This window comes from Acanthaster planci, linkage group LG10, assembly GCF_054643075.1.
Source record: "Acanthaster planci isolate LZ-2023a linkage group LG10, COTS_SCS, whole genome shotgun sequence".
NCBI lineage: Eukaryota > Metazoa > Echinodermata > Asteroidea > Valvatida > Acanthasteridae > Acanthaster > Acanthaster planci.
In genome coordinates, this window is record NC_141786.1 from 14,051,333 (window position 1) to 14,069,654 (window position 18,322).

Below are 18,322 nucleotides of genomic sequence, written 5' to 3' on the forward strand. Positions count from 1 at the left end.
TGGTTTACCCATGGAGGAAGGAACACATGGTTTACCTGACATGCCAGACTCCTTGACAACAACTTTGTCTAACTAGCTCGCGCCGCCTAATTTCCCGCCAGTCTAGTCGTACCGCGTACCAAATCCCTTTAGTCGTGCAGTACAAAAATACTGCATGCCACTTCTTCTCTTCCACTTTTCCAAAGACCGTGTAGTTCTAGCGATGGGGAGTCGTCTTCAAGTATCACGAATGGACGCCAACCATTCACTTATACAAGGTGCATGTTATTCCCGCCTTCGCAGTCAAGCATTTCACGTTATAGTATTTGACAACATATACATGTACCTGTGCTGTGGTGCATTCGATTCACCGAAAGGAACAAACCTAACAGAAACGAGCTAGAACTGCGGCCGCCTAAGGAACCAATCCAGGTTTTGTAAATGGCACCCTATAGTCAGTGTACCATTCTACCCGACGATTTCCGTCAAGTGTTGTCATTCTGTGAACCAAAGTTACCGGACAACGTATGTATGAACGCGACGCACCTCGGCCAGCTTGCATAAAGTCATGAAAGTTGGAAGCCCAGCGACTGTGTAACGAAACACTGAACCTTTTTGAAGGATGGCATGGAGATTAAGGCGAGTAAACCTCTGATTTAGTTCGGTAGCTTATTTACAAGCACTAAACAATCTGAATCATATTAGTTGGCAAAGCCAGGCCCTCCATCAGGAAATACCACACCAACTTGAGGTTTAGTTAGGGGCGTGCTACTAATTTTTTATAGTTATTCAGAAATATGTATGTGTAAAAGTGTGTGCCTAGAAACACAAGGAAATAATAACGCTACAGTACTAAAAGTGTACCATAAGCCAAGCCCAACAAGTCTGGTAGGCTCCATGGTTGGAAAGAGCAGCTCCAGAGAGGTTCATACATGTCATAGAAAATAGAGGGATCCCAATAGTACAACATTTTTAGCATCGATCTGCGCACTTCCACATTTGAAAACTAGGCTGTATGTCTCAGCTTCAATTCTTAATATGATCAGACGATTGAGAGTAAGGAATCAAGACACAAAATACATAAGGTATGTTAAATTAAGACTTATCATGCTGCAAATTTTTGTGGAAGAATCTTTCATGATGAATCGACACGTACATGTAAAATCAAAAGAGAAAATAATGGCAATTTACCGCAAACTAACATACCTGCAATGGTCCTGTATCTTGTGCAGTGGGCGTGGTTTAAACTGGAGTGGCGTCACACAAACAGGATACTGTATGTACTGTGTGGACTCCGCAGGCATGCGCGACAAAGTTCAACACAGAGATCCTCGGTTTTGATGCGGATATGTGCAGATGGCGCTAATGTGAAATCCCTCTGTTGGTGTATCATGGGGGGCCCAGATTTCAAGGGGCCCTGTTTTTGCATCCTCACCTTCTGTGTTACGCTGCACAATGTAAACAACTTCGAGTGATGTAAAATACCTTTAGACTTGCTGAAGATCTTCTCTTCTCCCCGCTGAACGAGAAATTTGTATTAAAAGTTTAAGCTTTAGCGGTAAGTTGCACTCATAAATATCTATAGTTAATGCATTTAGGCCTAGTTTACAAGATACAAATTCTACATTGTGGGGTATTTAATATTCATAACAGTGTCTTTTGAAGTTTCAGATTACAGTGTTTCAAAGTTGCTGTTCGTGTATGACTGAAGTCACGTGAACCACTGACAACTGAGCATGCAGGGAGAAGTACAGACACTTAGAAAAAACATGTTCCTTATCATTTGCTCACTCCCTGGCAAATCGTTTTGCCTTCACATATGGAGGGATGAGTTGACATGTTGCAAAGCATATTAAACATATAAATTAATACTTATATGTTTCAAAGAACAGTAATTCAATGTAGGTTTTTTCTTTCATTTCATTCTTTCAACAAATATTAAAGTAAAGTGGCTGTGTGGGGCTTTTACAATTAGGCCAACAAAATAAAAAACTGGATTGACATTTTGAGAAAAAGAGATTATAATAAATATTCATAAGGCCCTTGATATTACAATCAACATGTGACATCCAACAGCAAAATACGGAAAGAATTCCATATACGAAGTTCACTTTTTAGGAGAAATTAATCCAAATTGTGTCGTAAAGGGGAATCAAACCTGCAATGAAGAGAACTGTTAGGTATAAAATACAGCAGTCTAACTGACCACGCCACACGAGCGCTTGTTGCCGGAGGAAGTCGATATGTTCCATATAAAGTTACGGTTGAATTAAGGAGAGGTCACGATGAGGTCAAGATTAATATTTAAAAAAATTAAATATTTATGGAACTGAATATGTAATTATTCACAAAATTTGTATAAATTAGAATATTTAAATATAAATAAATGTGGCTATCCGTTGTTAATATAAGTAGGTTGTGCCAAAGGAAATCAACTAGGTAAGGTACATGTCTGAGCACAATTGACTGTATGACGTGAGTTATCTCCGTCGTATTATGTAAACCAAGAGAGAAAGAACAAGTAGAAATGCAGTCGGCCGTACGAAAGAAGGAATTTCAGTCCAGTGCTGTATAAGAACTCAGGTGGAGTCTTGCTTCATCCATTAGCAATACATGCACTATGAGCGAGAATTGGAGTCTTACGCGCAATTGGTGAGAGAGGTGACTATCCACACCAGTGGAAGCGACCAGTACATGTGGCGCTGCCGACATGCAGGAGTAGACCACTTCAATCAAATCCTTAAGGATGTTATTCTCCTGTACAAGCCTCCCCTCACATTTTAGAGCGCAGATAGCCACACAATAATCTAAAGACAGGTTTCAGCTCCCTTTTCCCCTTCCCTCTGTATAAATATAGAAAAAAACTCCTCCAACTGACAAGCACTCTCTAAAACAAATTTGCCCCTTTTTTCCTTCTAAACAAATTGTCCAACTTACAAACTGTCTGTAAAAGAAATTGGGCCCATTTTTTCCTTCTAAACAAATTGTCCAACTTAAAAACTGTCTGTAAAAGAAATTGGGCCCATTTTTTCCTTCTAAACAAATTGTCCAACTTACAAACTGTCTGTAAAAGAAATTGGGCCCATTTTTTCCTTCTAACCAAATCCTCCAACTTAAAAATTGTCGCAAAACACGCACTATTTTCCCCCAAGTAAAAATTGTACATGTACAGTAGGGCACATTGCGCGGCGTTTCGTGAACTGTGTAGAGAGTCCATCCAGACAGATGACGGCCCTCTGCACTCCTCGTGTTGCGGATTCATGCATAAAATTACCTCAATGCTTGTGGCAGCCCAACCCCTGTTACACAATGGTTCTTTCCGGATATGATTCTGTTCATGTGCACACGTCGTGCGCATTCGCCATGTTCTTCAGAAGCAAAGATGGCCGCCTGTCGATGTAAACCTGGTCCATGTGTAGCTCCAAAAGTGTGCCCAAAACTCCACATTTCTGTCCTATGATGTTCAGCTCTTCAATGCCTATTGGAGTCGTCTTCATTCAGCGATCAAAGTAAGGATACTTTTGTAGTAATTACGCGATATTACAGTGAACTTCGTATATGGAATTCTTCCCCAAAATACTTGTTACTTTCTCATCTTGCTGAACATACATGTATGTACATGTACAAGCCTAGTGCTGCAGTCTGGAGCAAGTGTCTACAGGAACTACATTGTATTCACTATCAGTGCTTATGTAACCTGGAAAAATGGCACGCTTCAAATAAGGATAAAAATAAAAAAGAGACTCAAAGAAAATATAACACTTTGGAAACTCGCAAAAAAAATTACTTTCAAAAGGATAAAAGGGAGGAGTTACAAGAAATCTAAAAAAATTGGGATGCAGAAGCTGAAACTTGGTTTCAACAAAATCTTTTATTTCTTCTCAAAAAACTTTTTTTAAAGAGAGAAGTAATTACAGAACTAGAAAAAAGCAAAACGGGACCGTGTAGGACATGCAACCAAAAATCAGATTTAAAAATTTAGGCAAAGACTTGAAAATCAACCAAAACAATTCCGCAAGTACCGATAAAACTTAAAATGTAGAAGAAATATGAACAAAATTAATTTCAAATAAATTAGACCAGCCCTAGACCAAAGAAAACCACCACAAAATCAAGGTAAACCTTAACCAAACTAAAAACAAGACCAATCCAAAAAAACAAACAAACACAGCACTTAAGAAAAGTTACAGATCAATTCAACTCAAGTGTTAACTACCAAGTCCATTGCCAGGTCTGAGCTTTCAGGGCAGAACTTGTGTGGTAGTAAATAGGTGTGTTACTCCACCTGCTGCTGACCTGCTTACTGAGACATCATCAAGTAAACGATTTGGGAGGGGGGCCACAATGCAACTTTAGGATGGGTAGACTGGGGGGTGCTACTATTTTACAGTGCATGGACTTTTGCATCCAGTACAAAGAAAAATACTAAGTTAAATCCGCCCCTGCTACACTTACAAAAGCATTTTGGTGTGTTGTTGATGTAATGAACCAAAGAAACCTTGTGTGATTTCTCCACCTGAACTTAATCCAAGTCATGCTCCTGCACCAGAACACAACATCACTTCAGAGCACCACCACCTCCGATGATGACATCATGACTCAGAGATTGATGACAGTGACAAGTGCTGTGTTTTCCACTGATTTCGACTCATTGAACATGCAAACTCCATCAATTTAACATCATGGGCCAGTGTATGTTTGAAAACTACTGTGTTGATATAAGTGAGTGGAGTAGTGAGTTCAACTGAAAATGCATGTATTATGCGTGCAGGAATGCCGTCCAGCCCTCCAGAGGTCTTTTGTCAAATCTTGGCCATGACATTGTGAACTTCCCATGGGAAAACTTGGGCCCTACTAATCTTTCAGTGATTGGTTTAAAGATGGCCACGCTATTGAACAGCCAGCGGTCACTCATATCGTTTGTCCATGTTCAGAAGTGTTGTAAAAGACCCCAAAATGTTGGAAATTAATCCTGTACTCTTAATTTATGTGTCTTTGTGTAAAAGAAATAAATGACCTTTTTTTCTGCAAATTTTCCTAGAGACACAAATACTAGAGTTTGTGTCATGAGTCTCTCCCAAAAACTCAGAAGTTTTCGTGTCATCTAACAGTTTGCCATCTATCGTCTAACTCACCAGGTCACATCAGTTGAATGGTCTACATGTATGTTGTCAGCAGTATGGCAACCCCACCAATTACAATGTGGCTCCCATCTCTTTCTATTCAGTTTCCTTTCGCCCTCAAATGAAAGAAAAATTACTATTGGTTGTATGGTGTGTTGATGATGTTCACCAACTACAGCATGTCTCTTATTTCATACGTCATGTGGACAACATATTACATGCACTGGAAGCAGTTGTCGGGGTAGTAGAAATGTGTTTGTGAGGGAGGGAGTGCGGTGGCGTCAATGTGACCATAAAAATATTAATGTTTATCATGAAAAAAAATCATTTTAACCTCATTTGGGGGGGGACTTGTTAAAGTTGATTCCTTTTTTGGGGGGGGATATTCTTTCTGAAAAACAACTGACTAAAATGCATGTGCACGTCCGTCTTATTGCACTTGCTCTGATCAGCCTATTATAACTCCCAGTCCCCTGTACAGTGGCACAAGGGGGTGTAGCCTCGATCATCCAGAGCTATTTTAGGGTAAATTTCGGTCCTCTCCCCTGCAAAAATTCATAATGCTCCACTTGTTAAAGTCCCATCTTTGCCCTCAGTAAAATGATCCCCCCGCCCCGGTAAAATTTGGGCAAAGCTGAAGAAATACTGTTGAGAAATCAACCAGAGGGCCTGAGAAAGTGGAGGAATGTCATTTGAAAAATGGTTGTCGACAAACTTGAGAACATTCAGTTTTTAGGAATTGAGTTTGATTTTAGTGGATAATTAAAAATATAATTGTTTAATCTACTAAAATTTTAAAAAAATCAGTCAAAATCAGAAGGATCCGAAAACTCTTTTTTTTTTTTTTTTTTTAGGAGGCCTCAGGGACTTCGGTTGCCCACAGCTGGGTCTCTGAATTCGGTTGACTTTACACTGTTTTCAATGGGGCTGGAGTTAGTGCAGTGCAGCCCCAGCAGCTTGAACACCACTTTTTGTACAATTTCTTGCGAGAGCAAACATGAGGTACCTACATGTATAGCTCTTGAAAATGCTCATATAGGAATTTTAGACCATGAGACCAATTGCAGCTATTTCTTGAATAGTCTAACATTTTTACTCACCAATCTTTCATTTCCACCTGACGAAAATCGCACCGTTCATGCCATTTTCGTTTACTACATTGCACATGCATTGGGTGGGCCAATGGCAAAGCTTGCTCCACATTTCGGCTCAACCATTTTCAGAGGCAGGAGGATGGTACTGGTATATTGTTCTTATTCCGCGACCATCTTTACCATGTGACTTGTAAGCTGATACCACCAGGATGCGTGATATACGCTGTGCTTTGTTACTGTGACAGATTGCAAGATCTTAAAAGTCATTGTCACTTTGACATTTCAGGAATGTGTGCTGTAGCCAGCTATTGCTGAAGCGACTGACACCCTGTGTGACTAAGCAGTAAGTACATTGTACACACACACACGTTGCATTGTTGGAGTGTTCCTTTTGACAGTGTATGAGAATGCTTGTAAATGAGTTGAAACCAAGCATACTGGTTCACCAGACAGAATATTGTATTGGACAGTTAGAGAATCACTGGGACAGCTAGAAAGTAGTGAAATGTAAAAACATGAAATATAACTTTAACAATTGAGACCCCTCAAATGCAACCACAAAGTTTCAGAGGACTTTGCAGGGTTTAGGAAGGTATAGCCCCAGGCACTCGTATTTTATATGGGATGTTACGCACCTTGCCAGTTCAGTTACCAAGACTTAAATTCGCCATGGGAGCAGTGGAGGATTTGTTTGAGGTCTGTTTTTCACACAGATATGGATCGCAATCAGTGATCCAAAAGCTGGTTCACGCTATCCATTAGTGCTCTAGTGTCAGTGAACTTATTTAGGATCGCTTATCATGACAGAGATCCATGTGAAACAAATGCTGGATTTATGACACTTACAACCACAGATTCGTCAGGAGCTCATGCTGGTGTAATGTGCAGTATTTAAAATTAAGATCAGACTGTTGTAAGACTTGAATGTTTATACATGTATGCTTTTGTTCTGTTTCGCTTTCAACTGTACAATTTGTATAGTATCCAGTGTTCTTTGAAGTCAATAATGTTAGTATGAATTCTGAAAATACATGTACATGTACATGTGTACTAGTGCTACATGTACATTATGGTCTGTTGTACCTCTGTCTTGGAACTGTCCACTCATTGGCCCAGAATTATTACATGACAGGGCAATATATTTGCATATCACACTCACCATGAGACGTTTCATTCTGGCAATTGCACATGCATGTTCATGCGCAAGAGACAGAAGAGCTTCGAGAAGTTAGAGAGCGGCCGTTGTCACTCATTTAGTCAGTTTTGCATGGTACCAATGATATGTCATGTGCATAGTTACCAGAAATTCAATCAGTGGTCGCGCTGATATAACAGACTCATTCCTGTCCCTGGAGCATACTGGTATAAGGTACCACTAACCAGACTACATGAAGTGAACGTGTACTCACTGATGCCCACACTGCTTTCACATTAAGGTTTACGCAATTAAAGAAAGGGAGATGATATCATTTACATATACATCTATTATGTTAATTATACAGTTTGACAGTAGGGCTATCGTCTTTGCAACGTCTGAAATTCATAGCTCATTTCTTTGGATAAATCCCGCAGCCTCAACATAGTTAAGACACAGGTGTGACCAAAGAAAATTTTGACCACTGTGATGTACAGTAGGATATGAGCTTTTGAACACGCGAGGGATGCATAGTGCCCCGAGGCAAAGCCGAGGGTGCTATGTATGCTCAGGGGTGTTCAAAATGTCATCTCACATCACAGCAGTCAACACTATTACTGTATTTACTGGTAGAAAAGAACTTTCAAAAGTCATGCAGATACATGTATGTAATTGCATACATGTACTGTACATCCACATCCTCATTTCAGTGGATTCTTTCTAAATGTGATTTAGTCGATGGTAATTGTGAAAGGTTAGTCAAAAAGTGCCCTAAATACAAGACTAGCATTAGGAGATGCAGTCACATGTGCACATTTTTAATCAAAAATCGGTTTCTTTTGTCTGAGAATCTATGTTTGCAATGCTCTATCTTTCCCTTATACATGTAAGCATTTCATCTACCTGTTTTTTTTCTTCCAGTGTTTCTTCTGTGAGCACTTGGAAAGAAGAACAAAACAAATTCTTGAAGAAAAATGAGAAATTGAATCGTCCAGTGTCACCACACATCACCATTTACAGGTACATGTAACAATATTTTTTTCTTTTTTTTTTTGTTTTGAGAGAAATTGCCCACAAGTCATGCCCCATCCATAGTTTCGCCAATCAAATATTACAGCAACTACTGGGCTAATCATGATAGCCTCATTTAAACATTTTTTTTGCAATTAAGTGGAGTAATAATTATTGCAGGGAAAGATAATTACAGTTTGTAGCAGTCTGATGACTTTTTGGCTTTTACCCTTTATGCATTGATCAGCAAACCTTATCTCAAAACGGCATGCTGCTAAGAGATACCACTAAATGAGCGCAGAAGTAAATAAACTGTCCTGATAAGTGACAATAAGGAAGCCCAGGACATACATGTAGCTTTATTTGCAGGGGTCCTTCCCCCCCCCCTGGACCAACCGTAGTAGCTAAGTAACACACACTCACTGCCCTCCCCCAACCAACCATAGTAGCTAAGTAACACACACTCACTGCCCTCCCCAACCAACCATAGTAGCTAAGTAACACACACTCACTGCCCTCCCCCAACCAACCATAGTAGCTAAGTAACACACACTCACTGCCCTCCCCCCGGACCGACCATAGTAGCTAAGTAACACACACTCACTGCCCTCCTCCCGGACCAACCATAGTAGCTCAGTAACACACACTCACTGCCCTCCCCCCGGACCAACCATAGTAGCTAAGTAACACACACTCACTGCCCTCCCCCCGGACCAACCATAGTAGCTAAGTAACACACACTCACTGCCCTCCCCCCTGACCAACCATAGTAGCTGAGTAACACACACTCACTGCCCTCCCCCCGGACCAACCATAGTAGCTAAGTAACACACACTCACTGCCCTCCCCCCTGACCAACCATAGTAGCTAAGTAACACACACTCACCGCCCTCCCCCGGACCAACCATAGTAGCTAAGTAACACACACTCACTGCCCTCCCCCCGGACCGACCATAGTAGCTAAGTAACACACACTCACTGCCCTCCCCCTGGACCAACCATAGTAGCTAAGTAACACACACTCACTGCCCTCCCCCTGGACCAACCATAGTAGCTAAGTAACACACACTCACTGCCCTCCCCCAACCAACCATAGTAGCTAAGTAACACACACTCACTGCCCTCCCCCCGGACCAACCATAGTAGCTAAGTAACACACACTCACTGCCCTCCCCCAACCAACCATAGTAGCTCAGTAACACACACTCACTGCCCTCCCCCCGGACCGACCATAGTAGCTAAGTAACACACACTCACTGCCCTCCCCCCCGACCGACCATAGTAGCTAAGTAACACACACTCACTGTCCTCCCCCCGGACCCACCCGAGTACCTAAGTAACACACACCCACTGCCCTCCCCCCTGACCAACCATAGTAGCTGAGTAACACACACTCACTGCCCTCCCCCCTGACCAACCATAGTAGCTAAGTAACACACACTCACCACCCTCCCCCGGACCAACCATAGTAGCTAAGTAACACACACTCACTGCCCTCCCCCCGGACCACCCATAGTAGCTGAGTAACACACACTCACTGCCCTCCCCCCTGACCGACCATAGTAGCTAAGTAACACACACTCACTGCCCTCACCCCGGACCAACCATAGTAGCTAAGTAACACACACTCACTGCCCTCCCCCCGACCAACCATAGTAGCTGAGTAACACACACTCACTGCCCTCCCCCTGGACCAACCATAGTAGCTGAGTAACACACACTCACTGCCCTCCCCCGGACCGACCATAGTAGCTAAGTAACACACACTCACTGCCCTTCCCCAACCAACCATAGTAGCTGAGTAACACACACTCAATGCCCTCCCCCCCGACCGACCATAGTAGCTAAGTAACACACTCACTGCCCTCCCCCAACCAACCATAGTAGCTAAGTAACACACACTCACTGCCCTCCCCCAACCAACCATAGTAGCTAAGTAACACACACTCACTGCCCTCCCCCAACCAACCATAGTAGCTAAGTAACACACACTCACTGCCCTCCCCCCGGACCGACCATAGTAGCTAAGTAACACACACTCACTGCCCTCCCCCCGGACCAACCATAGTAGCTAAGTAACACACACTCACTGCCCTCCCCCCGGACCGACCATAGTAGCTAAGTAACACACACTCACCGCCCTCCCCCAACCAACCATAGTAGCTAAGTAACACACACTCACTGCCCTCCCCCCGACCCCACCATAGCAGCTAAGTAACACACCCCCACAGCCCTCCCCCCCTGACCAACCATAGTAGCTAAGTAACACACACTCACTGCCCTCCCCCAACCAACCATAGTAGCTAAGTAACACACACTCACCGCCCTCCCCCGACCAACCATAGTAGCTAAGTAACACACACTCACTGCCCTCCCCCCGGACCGACCATAGTAGCTGAGTAACACACACTCACTGCCCTCCCCCCGGATCGACCATAGTAGCTAAGTAACACACACTCTCTGCCCTCCCCCCGGACCAACCATAGTAGCTAAGTAACACACACTCACTGCCCTCCCCCTGACCCAACCATAGTAGCTAAGTAACACACACTCACTGCCCTCCCCCCGGACCGACCATAGTAGCTGAGTAACACACACTCACTGCCCTCCCCCAACCAACCATAGTAGCTAAGTAACACACACTCACTGCCCTCCCCCAACCAACCATAGTAGCTAAGTAACACACACTCACCGCCCTCCCCCCCGACCAACCATAGTAGCTAAGTAACACACACTCACTGCCCTCCCCCAACCAACCATAGTAGCTGAGTAACACACACTCACTGCCCTCCCCCCCGGACCGACCATAGTAGCTAAGTAACACACACTCACTGCCCTCCCCCAACCAACCATAGTAGCTAAGTAACACACACTCACTGCCCTCCCCCAACCAACCATAGTAGCTAAGTAACACACACTCACTGCCCTCCCCCCGGACCGACCATAGTAGCTAAGTAACACACACTCACTGCCCTCCCCCAACCAACCATAGTAGCTAAGTAACACACACTCACTGCCCTCCCCCGGACCGACCATAGTAGCTAAGTAACACACACTCACTGCCCTCCCCCCGGACCAACCATAGTAGTTAAGTAACACACACTCACTGCCCTCCCCCCGGACCGACCATAGTAGCTAAGTAACACACACTCACCGCCCTCCCCCAACCAACCATAGTAGCTAAGTAACACACACTCACTGCCCTCCCCCGGACCAACCATAGAAGCTAAGTAACACACACTCACCGCCCTCCCCCCCTGACCAACCATAGTAGCTAAGTAACACACACTCACTGCCCTCCCCCAACCAACCATAGTAGCTAAGTAACACACACTCACCGCCCTCCCCCGACCAACCATAGTAGCTAAGTAACACACACTCACTGCCCTCCCCCCGGACCGACCATAGTAGCTGAGTAACACACACTCACTGCCCTCCCGCCGGATCGACCATAGTAGCTAAGTAACACACACTCTCTGCCCTCCCCCCGGACCAACCATAGTAGCTAAGTAACACACACTCACCGCCCTCCCCCCCTGACCAACCATAGTAGCTAAGTAACACACACTCACTGCCCTCCCCCCGGGCCCACCATAGTAGCTGAGTAACACACACTCACTGCCCTCCCCCAACCAACCATAGTAGCTAAGTAACACACACTCACTGCCCTCCCCCAACCAACCATAGTAGCTAAGTAACACACACTCACCGCCCTCCCCCCCGACCAACCATAGTAGCTAAGTAACACACACTCACTGCCCTCCCCCAACCAACCATAGTAGCTAAGTAACACACACTCACCGCCCTCCCCCCCTGACCAACCATAGTAGCTAAGTAACACACACTCACTGCCCTCCCCCAACCAACCATAGTAGCTAAGTAACACACACTCACTGCCCTCCCCCAACCAACCATAGTAGCTAAGTAACACACACTCACTGCCCTCCCCCAACCAACCATAGTAGCTAAGTAACACACACTCACTGCCCTCCCCCAACCAACCATAGTAGCTAAGTAACACACACTCACTGCCCTCCCCCCGGACCGACCATAGTAGCTAAGTAACACACACTCACTGCCCTCCCCCAACCGACCATAGTAGCTGAGTAACACACACTCACTGCCCTCCCCCAACCAACCATAGTAGCTAAGTAACACACACTCACTGCCCTCCCCCAACCAACCATAGTAGCTAAGTAACACACACTCACTGCCCTTCCCCAACCAACCATAGTAGCTAAGTAACACACACTCACTGCCCTCCCCCAACCAACCATAGTAGCTAAGTAACACACACTCACTGCCCTCCCCCCGGACCAACCATAGTAGCTAAGTAACACACACTCACTGCCCTCCCCCTGACCCAACCATAGTAGCTAAGTAACACACACTCACTGCCCTCCCCCCTGACCAACCATAGTAGCTAAGTAACACACACTCACTGCCCTCCCCCCTGACCAACCATAGTAGCTAAGTAACACACACTCACTGCCCTCCCCCAACCAACCATAGTAGCTAAGTACCACACACTCACTGCCCTCCCCCAACCAACCATAGTAGCTCAGTAACACACACTCACTGCCCTCCCCCCGGACCAACCATAGTAGCTAAGTAACACACACTCACTGCCCTCCCCCAACCAACCATAGTAGCTCAGTAACACACACTCACTGCCCTCCCCCCGGACCAACCATAGTAGCTAAGTAACACACACTCACTGCCCTCCCCCAACCAACCATAGTAGCTAAGTAACACACACTCACTGCCCTCCCCCAACCAACCATAGTAGCTAAGTAACACACACTCACCGCCCTCCCCCAACCAACCACAGTAGCTGAGTAACACACACTCACTGCCCTCCCCCCGGACCAACCATAGTAGCTAAGTAACACACACTCACTGCCCTCCCCCAACCAACCATAGTAGCTAAGTAACACACACTCACCGCCCTCCCCCGACCAACCATAGTAGCTAAGTAACACACACTCACCATCGTAGATGCAACCACTCACTGAAGGTAGCAAGGGTCAAACAGGACACATACATGTAGGTTCCAATTGTATTAGTATTCAGTGGTTTATTACTCATTGTCTTGAGGGGAATGCCAAGAATCTATCCAGTGAGTCAAAATCCTAGGAGAGCTCTTCCTCGATTATACATGGATGTTCTGAAAAAAAAAAGAGAGTTTATATTACTTTTTTTCTCTGCCAGGTTTCCATTGCCTGCACTGCTGTCAGGTTCACATCGTTTCACAGGACTTGGAGTTTATGCTGGTAAGCATACACCACGCAGTATGCTCGTATGTGGTTTGTGAGCATGTTCACATGTGGGTATTTGCTTATCCCAACAGCTTTTACAGAGCACTAGGAAGGGCACATACCCCTTCAGTATTATGTGTAGGACACACGTGTGTTACGAAGCCTTGTGGGTAACTTGCAACAATTCTGGCTTTTTTCATTTGTGGGAAAACAAAATCAGGCTTTCTGTCTCTTTGAAGATCAGAAAAGTAAAGCATTTTCTTTCGTTTTCAGCAAATGGGAAAATTGTCACTTAAGAATCTCTGTTAAACATTGTACATGCATGTCCTCAGTGTGGAAGATGTGTTCAAGGGCACCCACCCAGTGAATTGGTTTCTGCATATGTATGCTTCGCATTCACACACAAAATTGATATTCAAGTGTAACTCATAAACTGAATGGTGAGAATATACAGTCCTTAAGTGTTGCTACCTGGTGTAGTATATGTGTGTTGTGTGCATGTACAGTGTATATTGCATGTACATATATACTGCCATGCAGAATTTATGGAACCACGTGACAAAATTCTGGGAGACTTTCATGTTGGAAATTGTAAATTTGTCATAAATGTGAGAAAATGAGAAGTTAAGAAGTTTGAAATGAGAAGTTTGAAAGCATTCAATTCAGATGTTAGAAATAAGTTCAGCTTGAGCAAACAGGGAGGGCTAGGAAATCTGAAATTTGTTGGCATGGTCACCGTGGTCGCAGAAATATCATGTCATCATTTTGTCAGCTGAACTATTGAAGCACTGGTGCCATATAAGCTGGCAGGTTTTACGATTTTGCACCAGTCGTACGATAACAGGTCACTGAGGTCAGGAAGTGAAACTGTCTGCCTATTTTGAGGAGAACTTTAATGGGTGAAACAACCTCGTTTCATTTGTAAGAGTTGATACTTTTATGTGAATAATACATTGTATTTGGTTTTCGTAAGGCCGTTATTTTTCTCAGTTTATATGTACACGCAGTACATGTACATGTATACCCTCAGTTGCACATTTAATTTTTGCAAGTATGGAAACCGTATTCAGACTCAGTTTACTTGATTTCACCAACATTCATAAGTTTATCTTGAATTCATAATATATAGCTGTATTTTGATGGAGAAATTTCATCATACTTTCTCAGGAAATTAGCCAATGTCAGTGCCATGTGACATCATGGGACAAATGAAATACAGGGCACGCATGCCATCAATTGAAACCTTGAATGTTCCAATAAAACTGTACTGATCACACCATCCTTTTGTTGCAGGACTTGCTGTCTTTGGGCTTAGTGCAAACTTTCTTCCTGGTGGTTTTGAATCCAGTCTTGCGATTGTCAAGTCATGGTCATATGGAGCAGCACTTTTGTTCCTGACTAAATTGTATGTTGTCTGGCCATTCTGTTATCACTACATGAATGGAATACGCCATATGGTGAGTTAACAAATATACATTGGCATCTATTACATTAAATGTACCTTTACATTGAAGAGTATTTTTTAGACATGATCAAGACCTAATGTTTAAAAGTAATCTTTTGGCCTTAACTGAACCCAAGCCGTTGCTGTAGTTTCCACTTGAAGGTTGTAGAGGATTTGAAGTGATGGTGGCATGTAGAGCCAGTCACTTTTTCTTTACATTGTGTGCATTGGGTTTGATGTTCCATGAAGATTGGTGTACAGAGAATATGCCGTTGGACTCACTTATAGTTGAAGATTTTTGAGGATTAATAACCCCTAACCCCCTTCCCCGTATTTCTAGCAAATAACCTGAATCCTGCAGAAGCCTCCAATACTGAATTGTTAAAAGGCCCATTAACTGAATCTTCCAAAATTCTCCAGTGTGGTTTTTAACCATTGTTATACCAAACCATGAAATGACAAGAATGTCTCAGTTTGACATTTAAAAAACAAAGATGTAGCTTCAGAAAATAACTGATATTTTGAAGTGTCTTTGCACATTATGCTAACACTTTAATAAACAAAACACATTGACCACACCACTGTGGAAAATTGCCCAATCCGCTGACGACTGTAATTCACCGGCTGTCTTTTGCCGAATGCAGTGGGGTCACTTTCAGGGTCTCACCCTGCTTGTGCAGTACAGAGCCAGTCATAAGTCACTGTCCTGGGCCACTGTGTAAATACTGGAATGTCTGATTTGCATTTCATGCATTTGGGGGTGTCTGATTTCCCGGTAATTGTAAGGGTGAATTTCTGAAGGTCAGTGTGCTAAAGCTCCGTGGAGAATTGTGCATACGTGTACATGTACATGTAGCCTGACAAGTGCAAAATTATGAGGTACATATACATGTGTATACAAATAACCTGAATCCTCCGAAACCATCTTTTAGCACAAGTCCCTAGTAACCTGAATCCTCCAAAATCATCTTTTAACACGTCTCCAGTAACCTGAATCCTCCCAAATTCTCATGTTTCCATTGAGCCTAGTAACCTTGATCCTCCATATTCCTGTTGGGGCAAAAAACCCTAGTAACCTCAATTCTGCAAAGTCCTCCAATGCTTCAACTTCCAAGTAACCTCAGTCCTCCAAATTTCTGCATTTTGCAAAGAGGAACTAGGAGAACTTGGGAAGGTTAGGGTTTAAAAGCAGTGGCTAGTTTTGACTATGCCTTCATGGTTTTCTTTCAGGACTGTTCTTGCAGTAAAAGAATTACAGAAAGTAAATTTCTTTTGATAAGTGGTTAACTCTCTATGAAATTTGAAATATGTCCTTGATTTTTTAATTTGAAAACATTTTTTTGTAGATCTGGGATACTGGCCGAGGTATGGACATGAAATCAATGTACACAACTGGCTATGCCGTGCTGTGCTCATCTATAGCTGTTGCCCTTGCACTTGCACTCTGGTAATTCTTTGATCAACACATGTAACATAGTAAGATGCAATGTAGAGGCTGCTATGTGTACATGTAGATTTCATAGTTATGCTTTCTCGTTGAATGTGTCAACAAAGATGGCTGTCCGTAAGTGCAGTATACTTTCATCATTTGTGTTTCAGTGTTTTCTTCAGTTAAAGCAGACAATTGCATGATTTTGAAAAAAATTATAAGGAAGTTTAATTGCTGTGGGTTTCTCAGAAATGTGCTCTTTTATTTTTTTATATGAGTCACTTTTCATGAAAGTAATAAACACCGCTTGAACATGTACACATTGCATGTGTCCCATGTTCAAGTGTATGAAAAGGAAACTGAAACATTTGATAAAGTGATATGGGTTGATTTAGGCCGTTGTGATATATGCCCAACTGTGTTCTCAACATCATCACATTTTTATCACTTTCCATAACAATTATTTCCTTTTTCATTTTGACATTTATTACTGAGGAATGGAGAGGAAATTAAACAAAAAGGATACTTTGAGAAAAGAATTTCAAAATATCAAAAAGTTAATGACAACACTTTGGCGTGTGTATTGTTTTTGTTGTATTAAAAAAAATGATTCTTTGGTTTTTTTATGGCTCTTTCCTCCATGATGGTGTTTTTGATGCATGTAAAATTTCATTTGCATTTGAATTAGATGGCATTGGTAATAGTGAGAAAAGAATCAGTAAAGGCCGATTCATATTTCAGGGAAATGTGAAAGCAAAGCGAATTTGCCATCACAAAAAATTTGCAGCAAAATTTTGCTTGAGTAGAAATATGTTCAACTTTGCTAATTTATAATATGCATTTTTGATCCGATGTCACAAATTCACATTGATTTTCGCTTTCAGGCATAGTATGAATCGGCCTTTAGAAAGGTCCTATCTGTAGGACACAGAAAATGATCGTACATGTAGGTTAGCCAGAAGATTTTAGTTTGATCTGTACAGGTGACATTGCACATTTTGTGAAATACCGTGAACTTGTATCAAGACGTTTGAAATGGTGATGCCTTTATGTAATGCTTAATGATTCAAAGATGCATATTCCTGGTATGTAACGGACTGGCCAAATGGTGAATCACATTGTACAGTATATAAGAGCACAGTAGTCCAAAGATAGACATGTATTAAACTCCCCCCAGAGTAGCCCACAGACAAAGGCAGATATCCAGCTTCATTGAAGTACAGGAATACTGTGGAGCACACAGATATGGGGAAAAGAAGTGCAGGGAGAAACTGGTATGAAAGTATCGAGTGTCAGGACAGTTCCAAATGAAGATTTTAGAGACACTTTTTGGGTTTGGTTTGTGTCTTTGCATGTTGTTTTTCATTGAAATGAAAAATGATGTGAAGTGTAGAAGACAGCTGTTAACTTTGATAGCAGCATAGAGGGACTAGGTCCTTTGCTGATGCTTTTACTGGACTTTAATATAAACTTACATGGATCCCGTGCGATCTATGCACATGTAAATAACTGCTGGAGTTTCTAGTTTGAGCAGATGACATACCGTATACTGTACATGTACATGGCCTACATGTGCGGTGATGTCAATAGTAGCCATGGGAATGTGCATACAAGAATCATTGTGATTCTTTTACAAACATGCTTGCATGTTTATGCATTTATACAATATGCTTAACCTTCAAAACTTTATTGACTGCCACATGATGACGTGTTCTCTGTAGCCATGGATGAGGTGTTTGTCTTGTTATGAAAACTTGTTTAGAACTGCATTTTATAAATGTAATGAATTAAAGACACATGTAATTGAATAAAATGTCAAAGATTGAATTGTTGAGTCACAACTCTTCCT

The 18,322-nt window shown here is 42.8% G+C and overlaps 1 protein-coding gene across 1 annotated transcript; it reads left to right on the forward strand.

Annotated features, from left to right (window-relative positions):
• The first annotated feature begins 461 nt into the window (after nt 1-461).
• LOC147797845 (succinate dehydrogenase cytochrome b560 subunit, mitochondrial-like) lies at nt 462-18,300 on the forward strand. Its single transcript, XM_087141952.1, has 6 exons — nt 462-618; nt 6,483-6,539; nt 8,253-8,351; nt 13,554-13,615; nt 14,894-15,057; nt 16,391-18,300. Exons 1-6 carry the CDS (start codon nt 602-604, stop codon nt 16,493-16,495), a joined length of 504 nt encoding a protein of 167 aa, XP_086998078.1. The 5' UTR covers nt 462-601; the 3' UTR covers nt 16,496-18,300.
• The last annotated feature ends 22 nt before the right edge of the window (nt 18,301-18,322 follow it).

What these genes read in the sequence shown, in the direction of transcription:
- LOC147797845 (XM_087141952.1), top strand. An exon ending in ACACCCTGTGTGACTAAGCA is followed by an intron (nt 6,540 to 8,252) that starts GTAAGTACATTG and finishes TTTTTCTTCCAG; the next exon opens with TGTTTCTTCTGTGAGCACTT. An exon ending in TGAATGGAATACGCCATATG is followed by an intron (nt 15,058 to 16,390) that starts GTGAGTTAACAA and finishes ATTTTTTTGTAG; the next exon opens with ATCTGGGATACTGGCCGAGG.